Genomic DNA, 19,805 nt, shown 5'->3' on the forward strand with positions numbered 1-19,805 from the left:
ACCATATAACTGGAACCAAACCCCCAGTGGATACCAAGGGCCCACTGTAATGGCATTTCCATCTCAGAGTAAAATCTGTTTCTAGTATTTCTCCCTGGTACGATAAATACCAGCTCCCATGAGGTGATTCTTCCCTTACTCATCTTCTTCACCACTTGTAATTAAAAGTCCAAATGTAATACTTATGTCGGAGTCTAAACAAAAACATAAACGGAGGACTTTGGCTTGGAAGGTTGCCACTGGATCTTTGACCTGGTGGCAGAAGCTGATGGAAAAAAATAGACTGAGAGCCACATAGGCTCTTCTTGCTTTAATGACCTATAGAAAAATAAGGCCCATGGTGCTGTCAGAGAGACAGCCAGAGGTAATTCTGAGTGTGTGCTCATCAGTGTCTTGTTTTAAATTAGAGTAGACAAATAGAAGAAGATTGGTCACGTTAGCCCCCTATGAGACATTGGAAGGCCCTTGCCATACCTCCACCAACCCAAAAATCAGTTTTTCCTTCCAGTGTCCTTGATGGGGTGTGGGAGCATTTTTAGGGTCTAGCGTCTGATAATATCCTTAGACATATGACAACTTATGAGGGACCCTGTTATCACAAACACTATTCAGGTCTTGCAGACATAGAACTTTACCAGTCTTGCAAAAAAGACAAGAGCACAGCAGTATGTTCCCGTCAATATGTGCAATAACACAAAGACTGTCACACAACATTGTGATTAAAGAGGTGTTCTAGTGCCATTTTTTATTCACGGGATTTTCTCATTAATAAAAAGTGGCACTAGAATGCCTGTTTATTTACGGAATAATTGTGCAATAATCGCAACATCACATGATGTCATGTGATAATCTTCATGTTATTACGTGATATTGGGAGAGCATACTGTTATGCTCCTGTCTTTTTTTCCAGACTAATAAAGACCTAAGAGTTATGGTTTCCTTGATTATGTCTATCTACCTGTAACACAGTCTCTCCTTTGCCTACTGCTTTCCATTTTACCCAGGATTATTGTCTTTTCTAATGAGTCATGTTTTTTCACGATATGCTCAAAAGGATTCATTATACAAACCCATAAATATTTTGCTCAGAAGCTACCAGGTAAGAAAAGTGTATGTGCATTTTCTTTTCCCTCCTAATGCAAAGGCTTTTTGGGAAAAAAAACCAAAAACAGCAGGTATTTATACATACACAGGCTTAACTAACAATCACACATAATCTCAAAAACAACTCTACTCACATATTTCTGTAACAACATGAGCGCTGTACAGACTGGCGGATATGGTGCCCCCATCATGTGCTAGGGGTTGGCTGAGGACGCACCATCCATATTGGCCTCACCCTTAGCGCGTGACAGGGGCATCAAAATGGCGGCACCCTGTACACACGGGTGCTGCCATTTTGACGTGATGGACATGTAGCATCCACACGTCCCATTGCACTGGCGACATCATGAGTGTGCCGTTTGCGCACTTGGGCAAATAACCCACTTTTTGTGGGTTCTTTTTCTGCCGCCGGGAAGCCTCGTTGTTTGGCAGCTGAGGCTTCCCACCGGCAGAAATGGAGGAGGCGGCAGACCACCCTTGTTGGGCAGTCTGTATCCCGCCATGGAGAGTTAATTTAATTCTTACAGTTCAGCTAAATATACCAAGTGCAGGGTTCAGGATTTTTTTTTGGGGGGGGGGGTTGTCGGCACTCCTTAACAGATTTGCTCAATAAATGCTCCCAAATAACTTCATATTAATTGCAATACCACGATTGGAAAGATGAGCAAATGTATTGTTGTCAGTGTTAATAGAGGACTAAAGTAATTCAAGTAAGATCAGCAGTTGGAACTAACTAGTTGCATATAACTACTTGCTTTTCATGAGTTCCCTTCCCAACTGACTAAGGTACAACTCCATTATATTGCCATTATAATGAGGGATAACACCATTCCTTTTGTGGTGTAACTGTAACTTTTTCGCTTACTTTATTGTTATTGGGATATGGGGGATACTGTACATGGTTCAAGTCCTGGCTCATGCCCTGGCTGGTGCTGTTTCCTTAGTGAAGCTGGTAGCAGAAGTGTCAGGATGCTGATGAATCCACTCAGTGTTTTAAGATGAACCTTAATGAGATTTTGAAGTTGCTGAACCTGCTTTTAGGCAGCTTCTTTACAATTCAAATCAAAATCTAGTGCAGATTCACTGCCACATTATTGTGCATGCTGAGCAACAGTGAAGTGTGCAGAAGCAGGGTTTTTTTTTTTAAATACAGTCTAGGGGAATTCAGGTTGTCAGTTTCTTTTAATTAAATTAAATTAAATTAAACTTTTTTGTTCTAATTGGAAAAAAATGTAAGGAAAATGTTACTTAAAATTCTCACTATAAGATAATTATTTTAGGTAGGAGGTGGATTGATAACTGTAGCTATTGTTTTTCAATGTAACTTTCCAAGCTTTATTGGATCAGAAGCAACATAACAGGCATTATAGCAGTACAGTTAACAAGATAAATGTAATGGTCTTCAGTTTTATAAAAAGGCACAAGGGATTATCTGCCATAATCAAGACATTACTTAAGTCATTAAGTACTTTGTGTAATTACTGTATCTTCTGTAAAGACTAAGATATTTTAGAGACATTTTTAAAGCCAAGCCTGGTGAATAATTGCCAGCATATGAGTAAGCAAAGTAAATAAGTAATGCAGCAGAAATATTTCATGTTTCATGTATGATCCACCCAGTTACACATGCAGGAAGTTTATGAGGCATAGAGCATTGTAACAAGTTACAAGGATACCTACTTTATAGAGTATAAATTATAGCAGTCTTTGAGAATTTTTTTTTTTAAAATACACCCTGGAATTTAATATCCACCGCTCAGTACGGTCAAGGGAACTCTGTCAAAATATATGGTTTCAGAGGAAATATAACTCTTTCTCTATAAATGCAACTTTCCAGCCTGAAGAGGCCCATTTTAGCCATTGATTGGAGCCTAGGTCATATGACACCTTTTCAACATAATTCTCAATCGCTTGTTAATTCTTTTTCTGTACTATTACAGCTCTGTGGGACCTGTTCTGTAAAACTGAGATCTGACATTCATAAAAAGTTAAAGAATGCACAGTGTCAGGATCCAGTATTCTGTGGCAAATGAAGAATTTAACTTGGACAAGCACAAGGAAACTGAATTGAAAGTGCTCAGCAGCCAAGGAGCTCACTCTTAGACAACCTGCTATCTTTTAACATAGCCTCTTTTGCAGGGCTGTTGTGAGGAAGAAATCAAATAATGTCAATAAATCAGAAGACTAGGACTTGGAGGGGCAGCTATGAAGGAGCTAGACAAGATCCTGAAGTGTAAAGATATATTACTGAATACTAACATTAGGATTGTGCATGCGATTGTATTTCCTATTTTTAGATTATTTTTTGAAAGCTGGACAATGGGGAAAAGTGATAGGAAGAAACTCACTTGAAATGTGGTGCTGGATAAGTTTTTTATACATGCCATGGACTGCTAAAAAGACAAATAAATGAGTCCTAGAGCAAATCAACTTAGACAATGAGGAAAAAGAAATAGTAAAAGAATTCTCATATCTGGGATCAAACATTGATCAGAGTGAGGACTGCAGTCAGGAAATCATAAGAAGTCTAAGAATGGGGAGGGCAACTATGAAAGAACTAGAAAATATCCTAAAACGTAAAGATATACAACTGAGCACGAAAGTTAGAATCATACAAGCCATTGTATTCCCTATCACCATGTATGGGTGTGAGAGCTGGACAGTTAAGGAAACAGATAAGAAGAAAATTAATTCATTTGAGATGTGGTGCTGCAGAAGAGTGCTGAGGATACCATGGACAGCCAAAAAGAGAAGCAAATGGGTTCTAGAGCAGATCAACAAAAATCTCTCTGGAAGCCAAGATGACTAGACTGAGGCTGTCGTATTTTGGCCACATCATGAGGAGGCACACCTCATTGGAAAAAACAATAATTCTAGGAAAGGTGGAGGGAAGCAGAAAGAGAGGAAGGCTGCATGTTAGATGTATGGACTCTATAAAAGAGGTCACAGGTATGAAACTACAGGACCTGAGCAGAGTAGTGGAGGATAGGGAGTCTTGGAGATGTCTCATCTACAGGGTCACCATGGGTTGAGATCGACTCAAGGATGGATAACAACAACAACAAAAGAGGAAATGATTTCTGAATAGTCACCAAACAGTCAAAATATCTAAACTAAGACTGTTGTGCTTTGGCCTTATCATGAGAAGACATGATTCACTAAAAAAGACAATAATTATTGGTAAAGGAGAAAGCAGTAGAAAAAGAGGAAGACTGCATTCCAGATGTATAGTCTCAATGAACAAAGACATGGCTCTGAGTTTGCAAGAGCTGTGCAGGGCTGTTGATGATAAGGTAACATGGAGGTCTCTTATTCATGGGGTGTCCATAAATCAAGTTGATTTGACAGTAGTTAACAGCAAATGCTGTTCTCAGTTACTTGTAGAAAAGGAGGGTACAACATGCTATCAATAACTGTAAAATGTACTATAATTATGGGTGGATTATGGATTGAGTGGGAGAGCCTCATATCACCATTTCATGGGGGGGGGGTTCACGTTCCCTGTTTCAGTCCATTAGTCCCCATGGATTGGATCAAATGCAAAACATTTGATTAAAAGAGATTATTGAAGGGCAGGAGGACAGATTATAGTGATGTACAGAACTCTTTGCTCCAATGTCCATTCAGGAAAAGACCACTTGATAATCCCATAGGAAGCCCAATAATAGAATCAGAAGCCAGCAGTCTTTCTTTAAATTAGAGAAATCTTGAAATGAACTAAGTATGCAAATTCTGAAAAAATGGCTGGCAAAGTATGGTGCCCTGAAAGTACTAGGGGGGAGGGTTGTATGAATACCTGGAGTAAAGGCTCTGAATCCATGTCTGTCCAGGGGTTTTGGCCTGCATCATCTAATCTAGATGATGTGAGGCCAGGGGGAAGCTTGGCCTTTTGGCTTATGCAGACAACCCTAAAGACTGGGTTGTACTTCTTCACTGAATTTCTTCTCAAAGGTTGCAATAAATAATATCAGCAATTTTCTTCCAGCTGCAAGAAAGGATTTGGAAACTACACCATTTTCAAAGGCTATTTGCAATTTGGGACTAATTCTGTACAAAATTTGCACGGAAAACAGCATTTTCAGCATGAAAAACAATATTTCTGTGCAGAAATATTACTTCATGCACTGAAAATTCTGCGCTCTGTGCAGAAAGTGCTGTTTTCTGTGCAAATCACTTACGTGCAAATTTATGTAGACTATGGCCCGTTACAGACCACCTAAAAGGGGCGGTCTCGGGCCACTGCCGGTTGCAGCGCGGAGGAGTCGCAGCAGCCAAACCGCGCGACTCCTCTGCGCTGCAAAAAAGTGCGAAAATCGTGCTCCTTCCGGCAACCCGGAAGAGATGCCACAAGTGCCAACGCGTGCACTCGCGATGTCTCTTCCGGGGCGTGACGTCAGGACGCTGAGCATCCGCGATGTCAAAATGGCGGCGCCCATCTGTATAGGGTGCCACCATTTTGACGCACTCATTACGCGCGAGGGGCAAGGCGCGTCAGGAAGCGCCACCCCTCGCGCGTAATCACGACACGATGACGGCGCCTCTTGGGCCCGTCTGTGTTTTCTATATCTCCATTTTCTGTGCCAAAAAAATAGCCTTTTCTGCCCAGGAATTAATATTTCTGTGTTTAATTATTATTTTCCACACAAAAATACTCTGTCCAGCATAGAAAATGCTGTTTTCTGCACAAAACAACCACATGCGAATTTTCCTGAACTGTGATTCTTCTCATCAGGGTTTCCCAATACTGAAAAATCAGTTTTCTGACCATTTTTGAAATATTTCTGAACATTCTTTCTATCCTTACATTGAATGAGGGAGTATTTGCATGGAAGTGTGAAGATGAATATATAAAACTTATGAGTGCATGGTTAAATGTTAAATGTATAAAGGTGCACAGGAAGATTCAAATTATTAATTGGGTGGAATTTGATTTTATATATTAAATTTATATGTTCTCCTATCAACACATATTCCCAGGGCTGCTTATAAATTGAAAAAATGAAACAGAATACAAAAACTAAAAACATCAATGAACAATAAAAGTGTGACATAAAGAAACTTTTCACTTGAAGGAGATAACATAAAACAATTTGTAATTCAGATCCAAAATCATGATATAATAGAACCTAAAGGAGTGTTTAAATGGTAAATAAAAATGGTCTCACCTGATGCACTCCCTTCCGAAGAAGCATAATGAAGACACCATGGGAGACTCCTTGGGTTCTATTAGCCAAGATGCCACCATTGAGAATGCCCTGTATTTAGTATCTAGCCATTCCCTCACTTTTCAGGGATACATGGAGAATGTTAAGATTCTGGCAAATAAATATAGGGAAAGGCCACTTGTCAGTTACTGTACTCTAAAACCATTTAGTTTAAGCTATATCACTTTAAGCTGGGCTTGGGAATTAACTTTATTTTAAGGACAATTTTAGGACTGCTGCAATTGTAAGGGCATTATTAAAGTGAAGGGGAAGACTGGAAAATTAAACAGGGATGGAAAATCATGCATATAATCCTTTACAAATAACTTATTATTAATTGAGATGTTTGCATTATAATATAGATATAGATAGTTAAGAGACCCTAACACATACAGACTTATCATTGCATTTCACTATCTAGTAACAAACATCTTCAAAGCAAGAGACAAATTATTTGGATTATTTGGATTTTAGCATGTTAGTTTTAATTTTATACTGTTTAATCTTGTTTTAAGGGGGGTACTATGTATATATGGATGTATTTTAGCATGTTGTATGCTGCTTTGATTGCCCGGCAAAAAGCGGGATAGAATATTTTTATTATTTATTTTATTAGATCTTTGACTCTGTAAACTAACCATCTAAATCAGCCTTTTAAAACCATTTTACTCTAGAGGAGCCTTTTAAATAATTTTCAGGTCTCAAAGAATTCCTGCATAAAAATTATTATATCTGCGGCTTTTAAAAAAGTTTTTTCCCCGATCACAATCTCTTACAAATCACTAGCGACATGTCAGGGAACCATAGGGCTCCTTAGAACCTTGTTTGGTAAACCCTTATCTAGATGGAAATTCCCTATAATGGGTCCCTATAATTTAGACAAATACTGATTTTAGAATCAGATACTGGGATAGGATGGGGTAGGATGACAGTTTACAGTGGACCCTTGGTATCCACTGGGGTATGGTTCCAGTACCCCCATAGATACCAAAAGCCACGAATGCTCAAGTCCCATTAAATATAATAGCATAGTAAAATGGTGTCCCTTATTCAAAATGGCAAAACCAACATTTGCTTTTTGGAAATTATATATATTTTTAATGTTTTCAAGCTGTGGATGGTTGAAGCCATGGATAAAGGGGGAGGGCAACTTTACTTTTCTTCAGGCAGACATAACTGAAACATAACAAACCATTTCATTTCCTTTTCTCCCACAGTGAAACACTTTCTTCTTTCTCCCGCTTCATACAAAAGTTGAGTTTCCCTTATATGGAATTAAGAAATCCAAAGTATACTAAAATTCAAAGCTGTTTGAGGTACAACACAAGAAGTGTAATATATATTTGTATTTGAGAGATGGAGCTGGAGAGAGAGATGACAATCTGTGAATCCATGCCCTTTGCCATTTCACAGATCCTCAGTCTCTCTCTAGCCTCTTTATGTCTCACTATGTATATACAAATACAGCAAAATCCAAAGTATGGAACACTTCTGGTCCCAAACATTTTGGGTAAGGGATGTTCAACCTGTATTGATTTCCACATCTGGATGCATTACATAAACAATCCTAGTGTGTATTTTTTTACTATTTAGATAATGCATATTTATGTGGTTTGCTCTCCAAATCACTGGTTTCTCCTAATCACAAGCAGAATTCACTATGGCATTCAAAACTTGCTTCTTTTAGCATGCGGGTCTTGCATAAAACTCAAACATATGTATTTATATTATTGTACAACTGGCTGATTAAAATGGTTTCATATAATGTTCAGATAAATTGTTGCACAGTAATGCAAATTGCATCTTCCAGTACCTATGCCATGATTTTATGGAACTTCTACATACAAATCCATAGGTCACGTTACCAGAATCTAGAACAAGAACAATATAATGTCTGTGTCTGTCTAGGGCAACCATCAAGACATCATGCTGGGCATGCTTGCCATCCAATTTGTGTTGCTGAGTTTCAAGTCCAAATTTGAAAGGAGAGACTAGAAGTTAAAAAAAAAAAAGGGGGGGGGGTCAGCTGTAACACATTTAGGATATAATGGTAGATAGTTCAAAGTATGATCGAGTATTTTTAAGTGTTGCAGTCATCACTTTTAAAATGAAATATCAAAATTTCAAATGGGCACCAAATTCCAAATGGGCACTAAATGGAGCTACAAAAGGGGGACTTACGAAATGTATTGGGAAATTGTTGCACATGCCTCAAAATCTGACACTGTTCTTGGATTTTTGTTCTTGGGAGGCAGGAAAAAGGAGACAGTTTTGTGGTTTTAAAAGGGATTGGGAAAATGGGAGAGTTCTTACCAGGAATCTGGTAACATTCCTAAAGTAAAAAGGAAGTGGAATGGCAGGAAAACAGGAAATCCCCCAGGGGCTCCTTTGGGGGGGGGGGCATGAATTCCCACCATTTTACAGATCCTTGCATCTCTCTCCAGCCTTGTAATAAATATGCAACTTGGAGCAATAATGACAACTAGTAGGCACAAGAACTAGTAGGCATAAAGGCATAAAACCAAGATACCTCTTTTCTATTTTTTAAATAATGTTATTTGGACTACTGGATGAATTATGATATACTGCATTGCAGGTCTTACATTTTGGTAGATGTTATAGAGAAAGGCTGGGTCCCTAATTTTATTCTTCACACCAGTCATATTTGGAATTTTAAGGATTTCTAAAGGACAGTCTTTAATAGCACAATGAAGATTCCCCTCACATGTGAAATACTATATCTATGAATGTATAACATCAGGCAGCTGTCTGTTTATGTGCTTTGTGAAAAGTTTAACTTCCAGTGACTTCTTTGAGAATTGTATATAAACATTTTTGCATGAATGGATGATAATTCTTACTTTCTTCTCTATCTACTTTGTAGGTACTTAAAGACTGTATTCCTTCTCTAATTAGTCACCTGAGGGATCCCCATCACAATGATATTATCCTAAATATACTGATAGAAATATCAGAGTATGAACCAGAAGTATTGATTGATTTGCTTCCTGTATTGAAAGAGATTGGAGAGAGTTTCCCAGGTTTGATTGGACAAACAGCAAAAATCTATGGAGCTGTTGGACATGTAGATGAGGTATGGAATCTATTATCTGTGGAGAATTTTTTTAATATAATTGTAGCTATGCTATTTTATGTAATCCAAATGTAAGAAGACACTGATATTCAGCCTTAGTAAAGCCAAGGAGGCAAAATAGTTCCATACAAGTGGCATTATTTTTAAACATCCTTTGAAAAAATGTCCATGGCCTTTCCTAACCTTTCCTAACCTAGCCTCGGGTGGGAAGTATACCTGAAAAGCCTGCCTCCAGAGAAACAGTGAACCGGAGACCCTCTGTGAGTCTTTACTTCCATGCGTTTCTTCTAATGTATAAATGAATCCTCAGAGCTGTATGCTGTCAGGCCTTGGTCCATGTCCTTTTGAAATCTAGCACTCTTTATAGTGTTCTCATAAATCATACTTTTGAATGAAGAAGGATGCTGATCTTCTTCAGTGCAAGATTAAAGAATCAGGGACCTGTAGCTGCACTAGAATAGCAAGCATAGTGTATAACCTATCCAACCATATTGAGGTTTTAGATGTATCCATCTTCACTTCTTTATCATGTTCGGGGATTTGGCTGATATATTATTTGTTCCATACAGTCAAATTGTTGTGGCAGTGGAAGGACATATATGACTATATGGAGAGACACACGTTATGAAATATTATTATTATTATTATTAACCTTTATTTATGAAGTGCTGTAAATTTACACAGCGCTGTACATGCAATCTTTTTAGTTAGACGGTTCCCTGCCCTCGGGCTTACAATCTAAAAAGACATGATACAGAAGGAGAAGAGAGTGGTGACGGGAAAGGGTAAGAGGTCCAGCAGTTCCTCTCAACCTCCGAGGCCTGGACCAAGGCAGATGGACAGGAGGGAGGGCTTGGCTTCAAAATGGAAGGTTAATCATTATTTAGGGAAATACATACTCACAAGTAGGATAATACATATACAGTACATAGCAATACAGGAAATGGATCGATAAACAGTCAACAACAGAATATCAGATAGTAAGCGACAATTATGTGATGCCTGGGAAGGCTTCTCTGAACAGGATGGTTTTCAACTCCGTTTTGAAGCTGGTTAAAGAAGTGATGACTCTTGCTTGTGGAGGAAGAAGGTTCCAGGAGTGAGGGGCAGCAAGTGAAAAGGGGCGAATCCAGGAAGGGGCAGAGGAAATCCTGGGCTGGGACAGGAACCCTTGACTACCAGAACGGAGGGCCCTGGTGGGAAGGTGAGGAGAAAGAAGGTCTGATAAGTAAGTAAATAATCAATAATTAGGCTACTGATTGAGCAAGGTTTTCTTACCATTAAATGTATACTGATTTAATGATGTATCTAACAAGTCTTAAAAATGGGAATTGCTCTGTCCTGGATTTTATTTCCCTGTAGGAATTTTTTGTTCTTGTGTGGTTAAAGACAACCAAATATTTAAAAATTCAGAGTCCATTACTAGTAGGTCTCTAACAGGATCTGTTCCCCTATTGATATTAGCAACTCAATTATTTAATAGCAGTACTTCAAACATACTTTTATTAAAGAACATCACTAAAGAATAAAGGAACCATTGTGAATTGCAGAAGAGATTACAGCAGGCGAGACTTGTATCACAGCAGCAGTGTTATCTTCCAAGGCAGGAGGAACCATGCCTAACATGACTGATATCTCTGCATAGAGCTTTCTTTCAGAACCACATTTATTTACTTCAAGAATTCCAAATTTCACATTAGTTAGTCCCCCTAACCTGTGTTTTTTCTATCCCAGAAAATTATGCTTATCCATTTCCTTTAAAAAATACCTCATTTTTAAACCCCCCCCCCTTTCTAGGAACCCATAAAACATTTCATAGTTGTAGTTGAAAAGGTGTGTACTCTTGCCCTGTACTAATTGTCTATATAGCCCAGGATGAGCAACTACCAGGCATGGGGGCGAGGGGAGAACTAATCCTTTCTTTTGCAGTGCCATTCCCACTTACATGACAACTTTACTTTTTTTAAAAAAAAATGGTGAACAATGCCCCCATGTCTCCCTGGGGGCATGGGGAAATTTTGCTGTACCCATCCACCTATTCCTTCTGTTTTATGCCTAGGATAGCCTTTATTTAAGGCAAGACATTAGCCAGAATTCAAGGGCATGAGGGGCATTTTATTCCAATTTTTAAAATGATTTTGGAGGGTCCTTGGGGCCTCATAAATAGTGTTTGTCTGCATGCAGACTGCAAGCCTCACTTTCCCTACTCCTGATGTTGTTGTTTACTGCTGTCAAATCAGCTTTGACCAGTGGTGACCCTATGAGAGACCTCAAAGACCTCCTGTTATTAACAGACCTGCTCAGGGGTCTTGCAGGGCTGTGGCTTCCTTGATAGAGTCTATTCACCTGTAGTGCAGGTCCTCCCCCCCCCCCCCCAATGTTTCTCACTTTACTAACCATTATAATCTTTTCTAAGTCATGTTACATTAGCTTTAGGAGATTATCGCACTGCGTTCTGAGACCGTTCTCATCACGTGATGAGAACGGAACGCATTTGAGTATACCGCACGTATGTGTTCCAGTCGGGTTCTCAGAACATTTAAATGTGTTCCAAATGTGTTCCAGGAGGGTACAGATATGAATGTGTTCCCAGAGAGCTGAAACGTGATGAGAACGTTCCAACAGAGGTGTGTGCGGTATTCTTATCTGTTCTCAAATCCGTTCTCTCATTCCTCCGTCTCCTGATTGGCTGAAAGAATGACAGGCAGGGAGGGAGGCAGGCAGGCGAGCGACTGCAGTGAGGGAAGGTGTGTGTGTGTGAGGGGGGAAAGAAGGAGGGAGGGAAGGGAGGAAAGTTGGGACAAGTGAGAGAAGAGGAAAGAAGGGAAAGAGAGAGAAAGAGAGAGGGAAACAGGGGGGCCAGAGCAGAGAGCAAGAGGGAGAGGGTCTGGCTGCTTCTGCGGGGGCCTCTAGTGTCATGTCCAGCGGGGCTCCTGTGCTGGCAGCCTGCAGGAGGCAAGGATGGCAGGGCTGCCCAGGACCTTCTCCTCCTTCCCTCCAGGAAGGAACCCACAAAAGCTCCTCTGTTTGGAGCAACACACAAAAGCAAGCAAACAACTCCCAGAATTCCATAGCAAAGAGCCAGACAAGAATTAAAGCGGGGAGGGAAGCTCACAGGCCCCACCTGGAATATTGTGTCCAGTTCTGGGCACCACAATTCAAAAAGGACATTGAGAAACTGGAGCGTGTCCAAAGGAGGGCGACTAAAATGGTGAAAGGTCTGGAAACCATCTACAAGGAACGACTTAGGGAGCTGGGGATGTTTAGCCTGGAGAAGAGAAGATTAAGAGGTGATATGATAGCCCTGTTTAAATATTTGAAGGGATGTCACATTGATGAGGGAGCAAGCTTGTTTTCTGCTGCTCCAGAGACTAGGACCCGGAGCAATGGATGCAAGCTCCAGGAAAAGAGATCCCACTTCAATATTAGGAGGAACTTCCTGAGAGTAAGGGGTGTTCGACAGTGGAACACACTCTTTCCTCAGAGTGTAGTGGAGTCTCGTTCCTTGGAGGTCTTTAAGCAGAGGCTGGATGGCCATCTGTTGGGGATGCTTTGATTGTGATTTCCTGCATGGCAGAATGTGGTTGGACTGGATGGCCCTTGTGGTCTCTTCCAACTCTATGATTCTATGATTCTATGAAGGCACACATTACATGCGCACACACACAGGAGGCAAAAGGCTGACAAGCAGCCAAAATGGGGAATTGGGATGACAGCAGAGGACTCTTCTTTTCTAACCGGTTTAAAGAGCTGCTATGGCTGCCGGGGCTCTGCCCTTGGCCCAGTCCCCTTCCTGGCAACTTGCTTTCCTTCGGCTTGAAGAGACCTGCATGGAGCTCCTCCTTCTTCCCAGCCTTGCAAAGGAGGTTTGGGATGTAACTTGCAAGGCTCATCTCTCCCCATTTCTCTTTCTCCCTGCCTTCCTCCCGATCCCTCCTTCTTCCCTCCCTTCCCTCTCTCCTCCTTTCCCCCCTCTCTCTCTCACACACACCCCTTCCCTCACTGCAGTCGCTCGCCTGCCTGCTTCACTGCCTCCCTGCCTGTCATTCTTTCAGCCAATCAGGAGACGGAGGCGGCCTTGGTGGAATATGTTCTCGGAACGGTTTCAGGAATCACTGTGCGGTAAAATGATGCAGTTCTGATCACATTCTGATCACGTTCTAGTTTACTAATGCAGTAATATCTGTTCCAGGAACGTTCTCATCACGTGATGATACGGAACGTTCTCAGAACGCAGTGCGATAATCTCCTTAGTTTGGCTTCTATGAGGGGCCAAGCCTGATTTACATAACCAAATAGAAATTGAACATTTCCTAACTTCTTGATATTTCAGTGCCATGTATCTTTGCTGAGTTTTTAGTCTCTCTTCTGTATCTCTATCCTAGAATTGTTGTCTTTTTAAAATCCTTTATTATTTGTATATGCAATGTCCTGTTCATTCTGGTAACAAATACCTTTAACTTGCACCTTTTTATTATTTTTTTAAAAACATATTTTAATAACTAATAGCACCAAATGCTTATACCCACAACACAACACAAAGCTGTTGCTAGTGCAATGATCAGGATGTTTTAAGGCATTTCTATGTGCCATAGCAACTCAAGGGAAAGCAAGAACAGGTAACAATTATCTTTCATTTAGATATAACCAAACCCCAAATTGCTTTCAGAGTGGGAAGTAAGTTACCCCCTTTCTCCTTTCAGAGTTCAATTGAATTCTGGGTATCATCTCCATTGAAAAGAGAATATTGGTACTCTGCTTAAAGCAAGTATCATACTCATATGGGTTGGTGCAGGGCACAAATCCATATGTAGTAAATGCTCAGAGATTATACTCATTGTTTAAAAATCCAAAATGTCAGTGCCACCGGAAAGTTCAAATTGTTTTATCTCAGTGAAAAGAGACAAGAGATTATATGCCTGCAGCTTTAATGAGAACATTGTGTTTGGCCTAAAGTTATGGCTGAAGTATCACTTCCCTAAGTAATGGATTGAGAGTGTATCAGCTACCTGCAAAGTGGAAAAAATATCCCAGATGGAGACACACAGAAGACTATTGTGTTCTATAATATGACATATCTGTCCTCACCTAGTGATAACCTCATCTGTATAGGAGCATCACAGCAGTATTGTGGATAAGAAATTAATATGACAGGGCTCTTTCACATGGTCTCAGAACAGATGAAAGAATCTGCATTTTGCACTCTGAGAGCAAAATGCTGTGTTGCACATTCATATGGAGCATCCTAATCAAGGCTCTGCAGGAAACAGTTCTGACCCAGAGCTGACCTGCCTCAGGGAAAGTGTAGTGCGCTTATTGCCATACTGTGCTTTTCCTGGCATGGGGCATCTCTGAACCAAAACCAGTGCTTTTATGTAAGATACCTGGGGTATCTTTTTGTGAATTCCTGTGAGAACATCAAGAGTTATTCTCTAACCATCTGTTGGGCTTACATCACTTTGTAACAGCACTTTCAGTTCTTGTTGTTTAGCTTTTAGGCTATTTAATCTGCTCCAACACCCCTTAGCCTTCACGCAGGGCAGCTGGAAGGAGGTAACAATGCTGTGGCAAGCTTCATTTCTGTATGTGAAGAAAGAATTATCTCTCAGTTTTGCTAGCATTTTGGTTTGCTTGACTGGTGAAGATAGTTGCTTGGTGATCTTCAGTGGTAGATTGCTGCTTCAAACCCTTTGTGATTTTTGGAGTTATATCCCAGAGGAATGGGGGAAGTATGCATTTTGGCAAGTGGTTGGCAAGAAGCAGATTTGGGGAGTGTTCTGTTCTTTTTTAGGATCCTGAACCTGTTTTAGGAACAAACTCTGCCTGCCTGTTAATGAGCTGATAACTAGTGGTCACCATCTCCTCTGCCCAAACCTGTCTTGGAGCAACATTACATGGTGACACAGTATTGCTCTGAGTTAGAATTGTGGCAGAGGCAGGGATGGGAGCCATTTAGTGTTGGCTACAGAAATTAATAATTGCTGGCCATTGACACCATCAGCACCACTGCTAATTATTTTAACTGGGCATCACACACCCTGTGGTATAAAGATTAACTCTTAAGAAGACTGTAATGAAATAGTTCAGTTCCCCTTCTGGCATATTCACAGATTGGGGTGGACTGTGGAGCAATTCTACTGCTTTTGGAAATTTGGTACACCAACTTGTGGGTGTTTGGCCCAGTGAGGGAGCTAGTGGTGCGGTCAGTGGGTTCTCCCTGTGAATTGAGAAATCCCAGAAGTAAGCTGGCTTTTCCCCTCCATCTGCTTAGCCCCTATGACCCTGGACCTACAGCAGATTCCCCAGATTCTTTTTTTTTCCTAACAAAAAAAGATGATCTGTTGGAATCTATTGGAATCTATTCCTATTGGAATCCACCTTTACTCCTGCATTATTTAACATATGAAGATACATTATTCAAAACCATAAACATACTCTGGGCATCTTGTGGTGCGGCTTTGGTACTCAATGGCCCCATTCCCACTAACATTTAAACTGGTTAGTAATTTTCCTTCACTCCATGTCGGTGAATCGATTCCAAAAGGTCCGTCATTCCCACTACAAAAGCAGATATTTTCATTATCTCCTTGTAATGGCTTCTTTTTTGGCATGATTGTCATCTCCACTAGTTTGCACCACTTCAAAATGCATGTCAATCATCTGCATGTCATCGGTGACTTAAACAGCAGCCTGCCTTGGGAACTATATATATATATATTTTAAAAATTGATAGAACTACATGCCTCACTGAGCTGCCAATCGCCCGGCTTGCCACCTGAGTAATTGCAACTAGTTGCAAAATCAATGATTTGAATCTTCTATCATTTTTTTTAAAAAAAAATCATGTGCCCATAGGTCACACCAGAAGCACAAAGGCAGCGCATGGGGGAGGGGGATGATGGATCTACCAAAAACTGAGGAGGAATGGCAAACACCTCTCTGCCAGAATCGCATCCAGAATGATGTGATTCAGATCCATCATTGCCACTTTTTGAACATGCTTCAGAATTGATTTTATTCAAAAGAACCGCCAAAGAACTAGTGCTAGGAAAAAGCCTCACTTCATCACAGTTGAAACTGATCACAGTAGGATTGGAACCAGTTGCAAATGGGAACAATGGTCATATAACCTGATCAGCAACTCGCTTTAAATCATAGGGGGAATGTGGCTTATGTCGCTCCTGGAGGGCTTTTATGACTGTATATTTGCCCCTGGATCTGCCAGGTTGCTTACTTACTCATCTATATTATCATGAAATAGATTACCACCACCATCATTTTTGCTGATGTTTGTGGTCCATTTTTATTGGTAATGCAGTTAAAACTTTCCTATTATTTTTTTTAAAAAAACTTTTCTACTTGTTTTACATCTACAATGAATTACAATGGTTGCTTTCAGCTCCTGGCCCTTTTATTTGGTATTAAGTGTAATTTTCCCATTTTATGTGTGAGTGTGTTTCTCTTTATATATACAAATATGGGAGTGGATGGAATGAGCTACAGAGTTACAGCACTGCTTCTTCTTTTTAAAGCAGTAATCTATGTTTTCAAACTAGTTGTTGTTGTGTGCCTTCAAGTCAATACTAGGTAAATTGACTTACCCAATCCATTAATTTTCACTAATAGTATAGTGGTTGGCACTGTGTCAGATAGACAGGAAAATATTTCTTTTAAAAATACAAAGAAAAATAATCTCCCCCTCCTCCCTGCTACTCTGTCAAACAACCCAAGGGCCACTCATATTTACTGGAACACTGAATACTGAGGGAAGTAGAATATCAGTTTTGACATTTTCTTCTCTTCATATTTTATGATCTGATATGAAACATGAACATTGGGTTTATATTGTGATTCTGACCCTGTACGTATTTGTGGAGAATATTATTCCTCTTTGTATGTATCTTGCTTCACCCCATAATATTTCTTGAGTACCCTATAGAATGAACTGTGATACTTTGTTCTGCAGATTGTCATGTGGTGGCTTACTGACAGTATCTACAAGTAATAAATCTTTCTTTATGAGAATGTAGCCATTGGCAGAACTAACAGAAATATTGTAAGCTCTCTGATAAATGACCTGCCTTAAAACTTGAGGGCCCACTTCAGATGGCTGCAGCAAGAAGGACCCTAGAGTAATTCAGCAAAATTTTATCAAGCCATTTATAGGTTGCATTAGACATTGTCTTTGATATAACGTTTATAATAGGGGCATATTAAATGAAAAGGAACTTGATTAAGAAACTGTATGTTTTTGTGTGGCATAGCTATTGATGACAGTGCCTTTTCCATCAATTTGCCATTTAATATTGAGGTCATGATTCTGTACAGAGCTGAATATACTCAAGGCCATAGAAATCAATTATCTTAAAGCATACTGTATATACTCATGTATAAGTCTAGAAATTTAGGTCAAAAAATTAACCCCAAAAACCTAAGTCGACTTATCCACGAGTCAATGTAATTACGGTAACTTAGAAGAAACTATCCCCTGGTGAAAAGCAAAAGTATAATCTGTCCTGAAAGCATTGACACCCCTCCCTTTACTCTCTCATCCATCTAGCCTTAAGGGTGAGCACAAAGTGTTATGTCTGCTGTAAATTCTTTGACATTGTTTGGCTTTGCTTCATCCTTAGATCCTTTGTTATATGCTCCTAAATTCTACCCTCAACTTATCCATGGGTCATGGCAAAATCTATAATTTTGGCCCCAAAATTTTCCCTTGACTTATACATGAAGTCGACTTATAGTGCTGGACATGTGCCAGAAATTCTCAGAAACTACCTTTCCATAAAGGCTGGAATATAACTCTGTATTTTCTAATTTTTATCCATTCCAGTTTAGTTGTGAGAAGAACAGGAATATTACATCCTTGAAAAACTGCAAGGCTCTTGGATGATTGGAAGCAGCATTAGTCATTACATTATTATTTTTAAAATACATTGTACCCTATAATGTGTTAATAGGGTACTCTTTCTCCCCACATGTGTAATGTGAGTCGCTATAACAAAGCCAATCCTCCAGTATTTCTGTCAGTGTTTGTATCTGCTTGCAGATTTCCAAGCGAAACCAAAGGTCTATTTTACAGTGCCAATTGAGTGTTACCATTATATCTGTTTTCCTGTTTCCTTAAATGTCCATTGTGATCTTCTCTGAAAGCATTTACTATGTTGTTAGGTATCCTGTTTGTATTGTCTGTTTAAATATCCTGTCTAAACTACTGTTAATCATTAACCCTGACCAATTAATATTGGGAAAGTGGTGCACAACTGGTACACAGCTAATATTGGGAAGGGGATTCTATTGATAGCAACTTTCTAAGTGGACGATTGCTTGGCAGAAAAAAGAAAAAAGGAGTTTGGAATCCTATTAGTCTTTGTCTCCAGCAATCTTGGGAAGATGCCTTAGGTTGTGTGTGTGTGAGAGAGTGCAAAATAGGCAATATAGATCCCCAAACATTCACTGCCTTGGGACCTTACAGTTACAACTTCATCTTTTAAGTTTATTGCATGGCACTTGGAGGAATAGGAACAGAATGGAACAGAATAGGTGTTACCACATGAGGGAATGCTGCCAATGCCACCTGGAGTCCCCAAACCGTTCTCCATCCATTCCATGGCAGCCGATTTTGAAGGATGATTTTGAACCATTCTTTAAAACTGGCTGCTAGGAATGGATGGGGAATGGCTTGGGACTCCCGGTGGCATTGGCAGTGTCCCCCTGTGTGGTAACACCTGTTCCCCCCACCCCCGTTCTGTTCCATTCCCATTCCTCCAAGTGCTGTGCGATAAACTTATTTGTTTGCTTGTTTGTCTGTTCTATGGGCTGTCAAGGACGTTGCATTGTTCCTTTCACCTACATCTTACATTTTTGAAAGATCAGAAAAAAAGATAACTGTCAATACATGATTGCTTGCTTTTTCTTAAGCTGTAGAAAAAAGCTGCATTGTTTAACTGCATTTGCTTTGTGATCAAGATCACGATCTACCAGGGCTTTTATGTCTCAGTTTTCTGATTCATGACAAATGGTGAGAAAAATGAAACAATTATTTGTCCTGCAATTTTGGAACACTTGGGAACTGTTTTTCTTGCAATGATGGGAGAGTGCACAGCTTTTATGTGAACACTGCACTGCTTGGCTGGAAAATTATGTACAGTAGCTTTCCAGAAATGACAGCTTTCAGCACAGAAACTGAAAACTGCACAGCATTCCTCATACAAAGAAAACTGACAACATTCAAACCAATGAAGGCTGCAGCCTCAGTCAACCTGAATTTCTTTTCCTACCATGCAACATTTGGTTTGCACAACATTGAAACTGGCAGAGACAGTGCATGAAAAGACTCTTAATTTAGGTGTTTACAGCAAAGCTGCATAGTTCCTCAAACTCCAGTTTGCATAGTTTAT

The 19,805-nt window shown here is 39.9% G+C and overlaps 1 protein-coding gene across 1 annotated transcript in view; it reads left to right on the top strand.

The window, feature by feature from the left end:
* The window catches only part of VEPH1 (ventricular zone expressed PH domain containing 1), a 153,222-nt gene that overhangs the window by 34,762 nt on the left and 98,655 nt on the right, over positions 1-19,805 (top strand). Inside the window, exon 5 of the mRNA XM_089508976.1 lies at positions 9,193-9,402. Within this exon, the coding sequence (XP_089365102.1) occupies positions 9,193-9,402 (210 nt within the window). The remainder of the gene's footprint in view (positions 1-9,192; positions 9,403-19,805) is intronic.

The sequence above is a fragment of the Sceloporus occidentalis genome, unplaced genomic scaffold, assembly GCF_023333645.1.
Source record: "Sceloporus occidentalis isolate IW3139 unplaced genomic scaffold, rSceOcc1.0.p SCAF_2, whole genome shotgun sequence".
Lineage (NCBI taxonomy): Eukaryota > Metazoa > Chordata > Lepidosauria > Squamata > Phrynosomatidae > Sceloporus > Sceloporus occidentalis.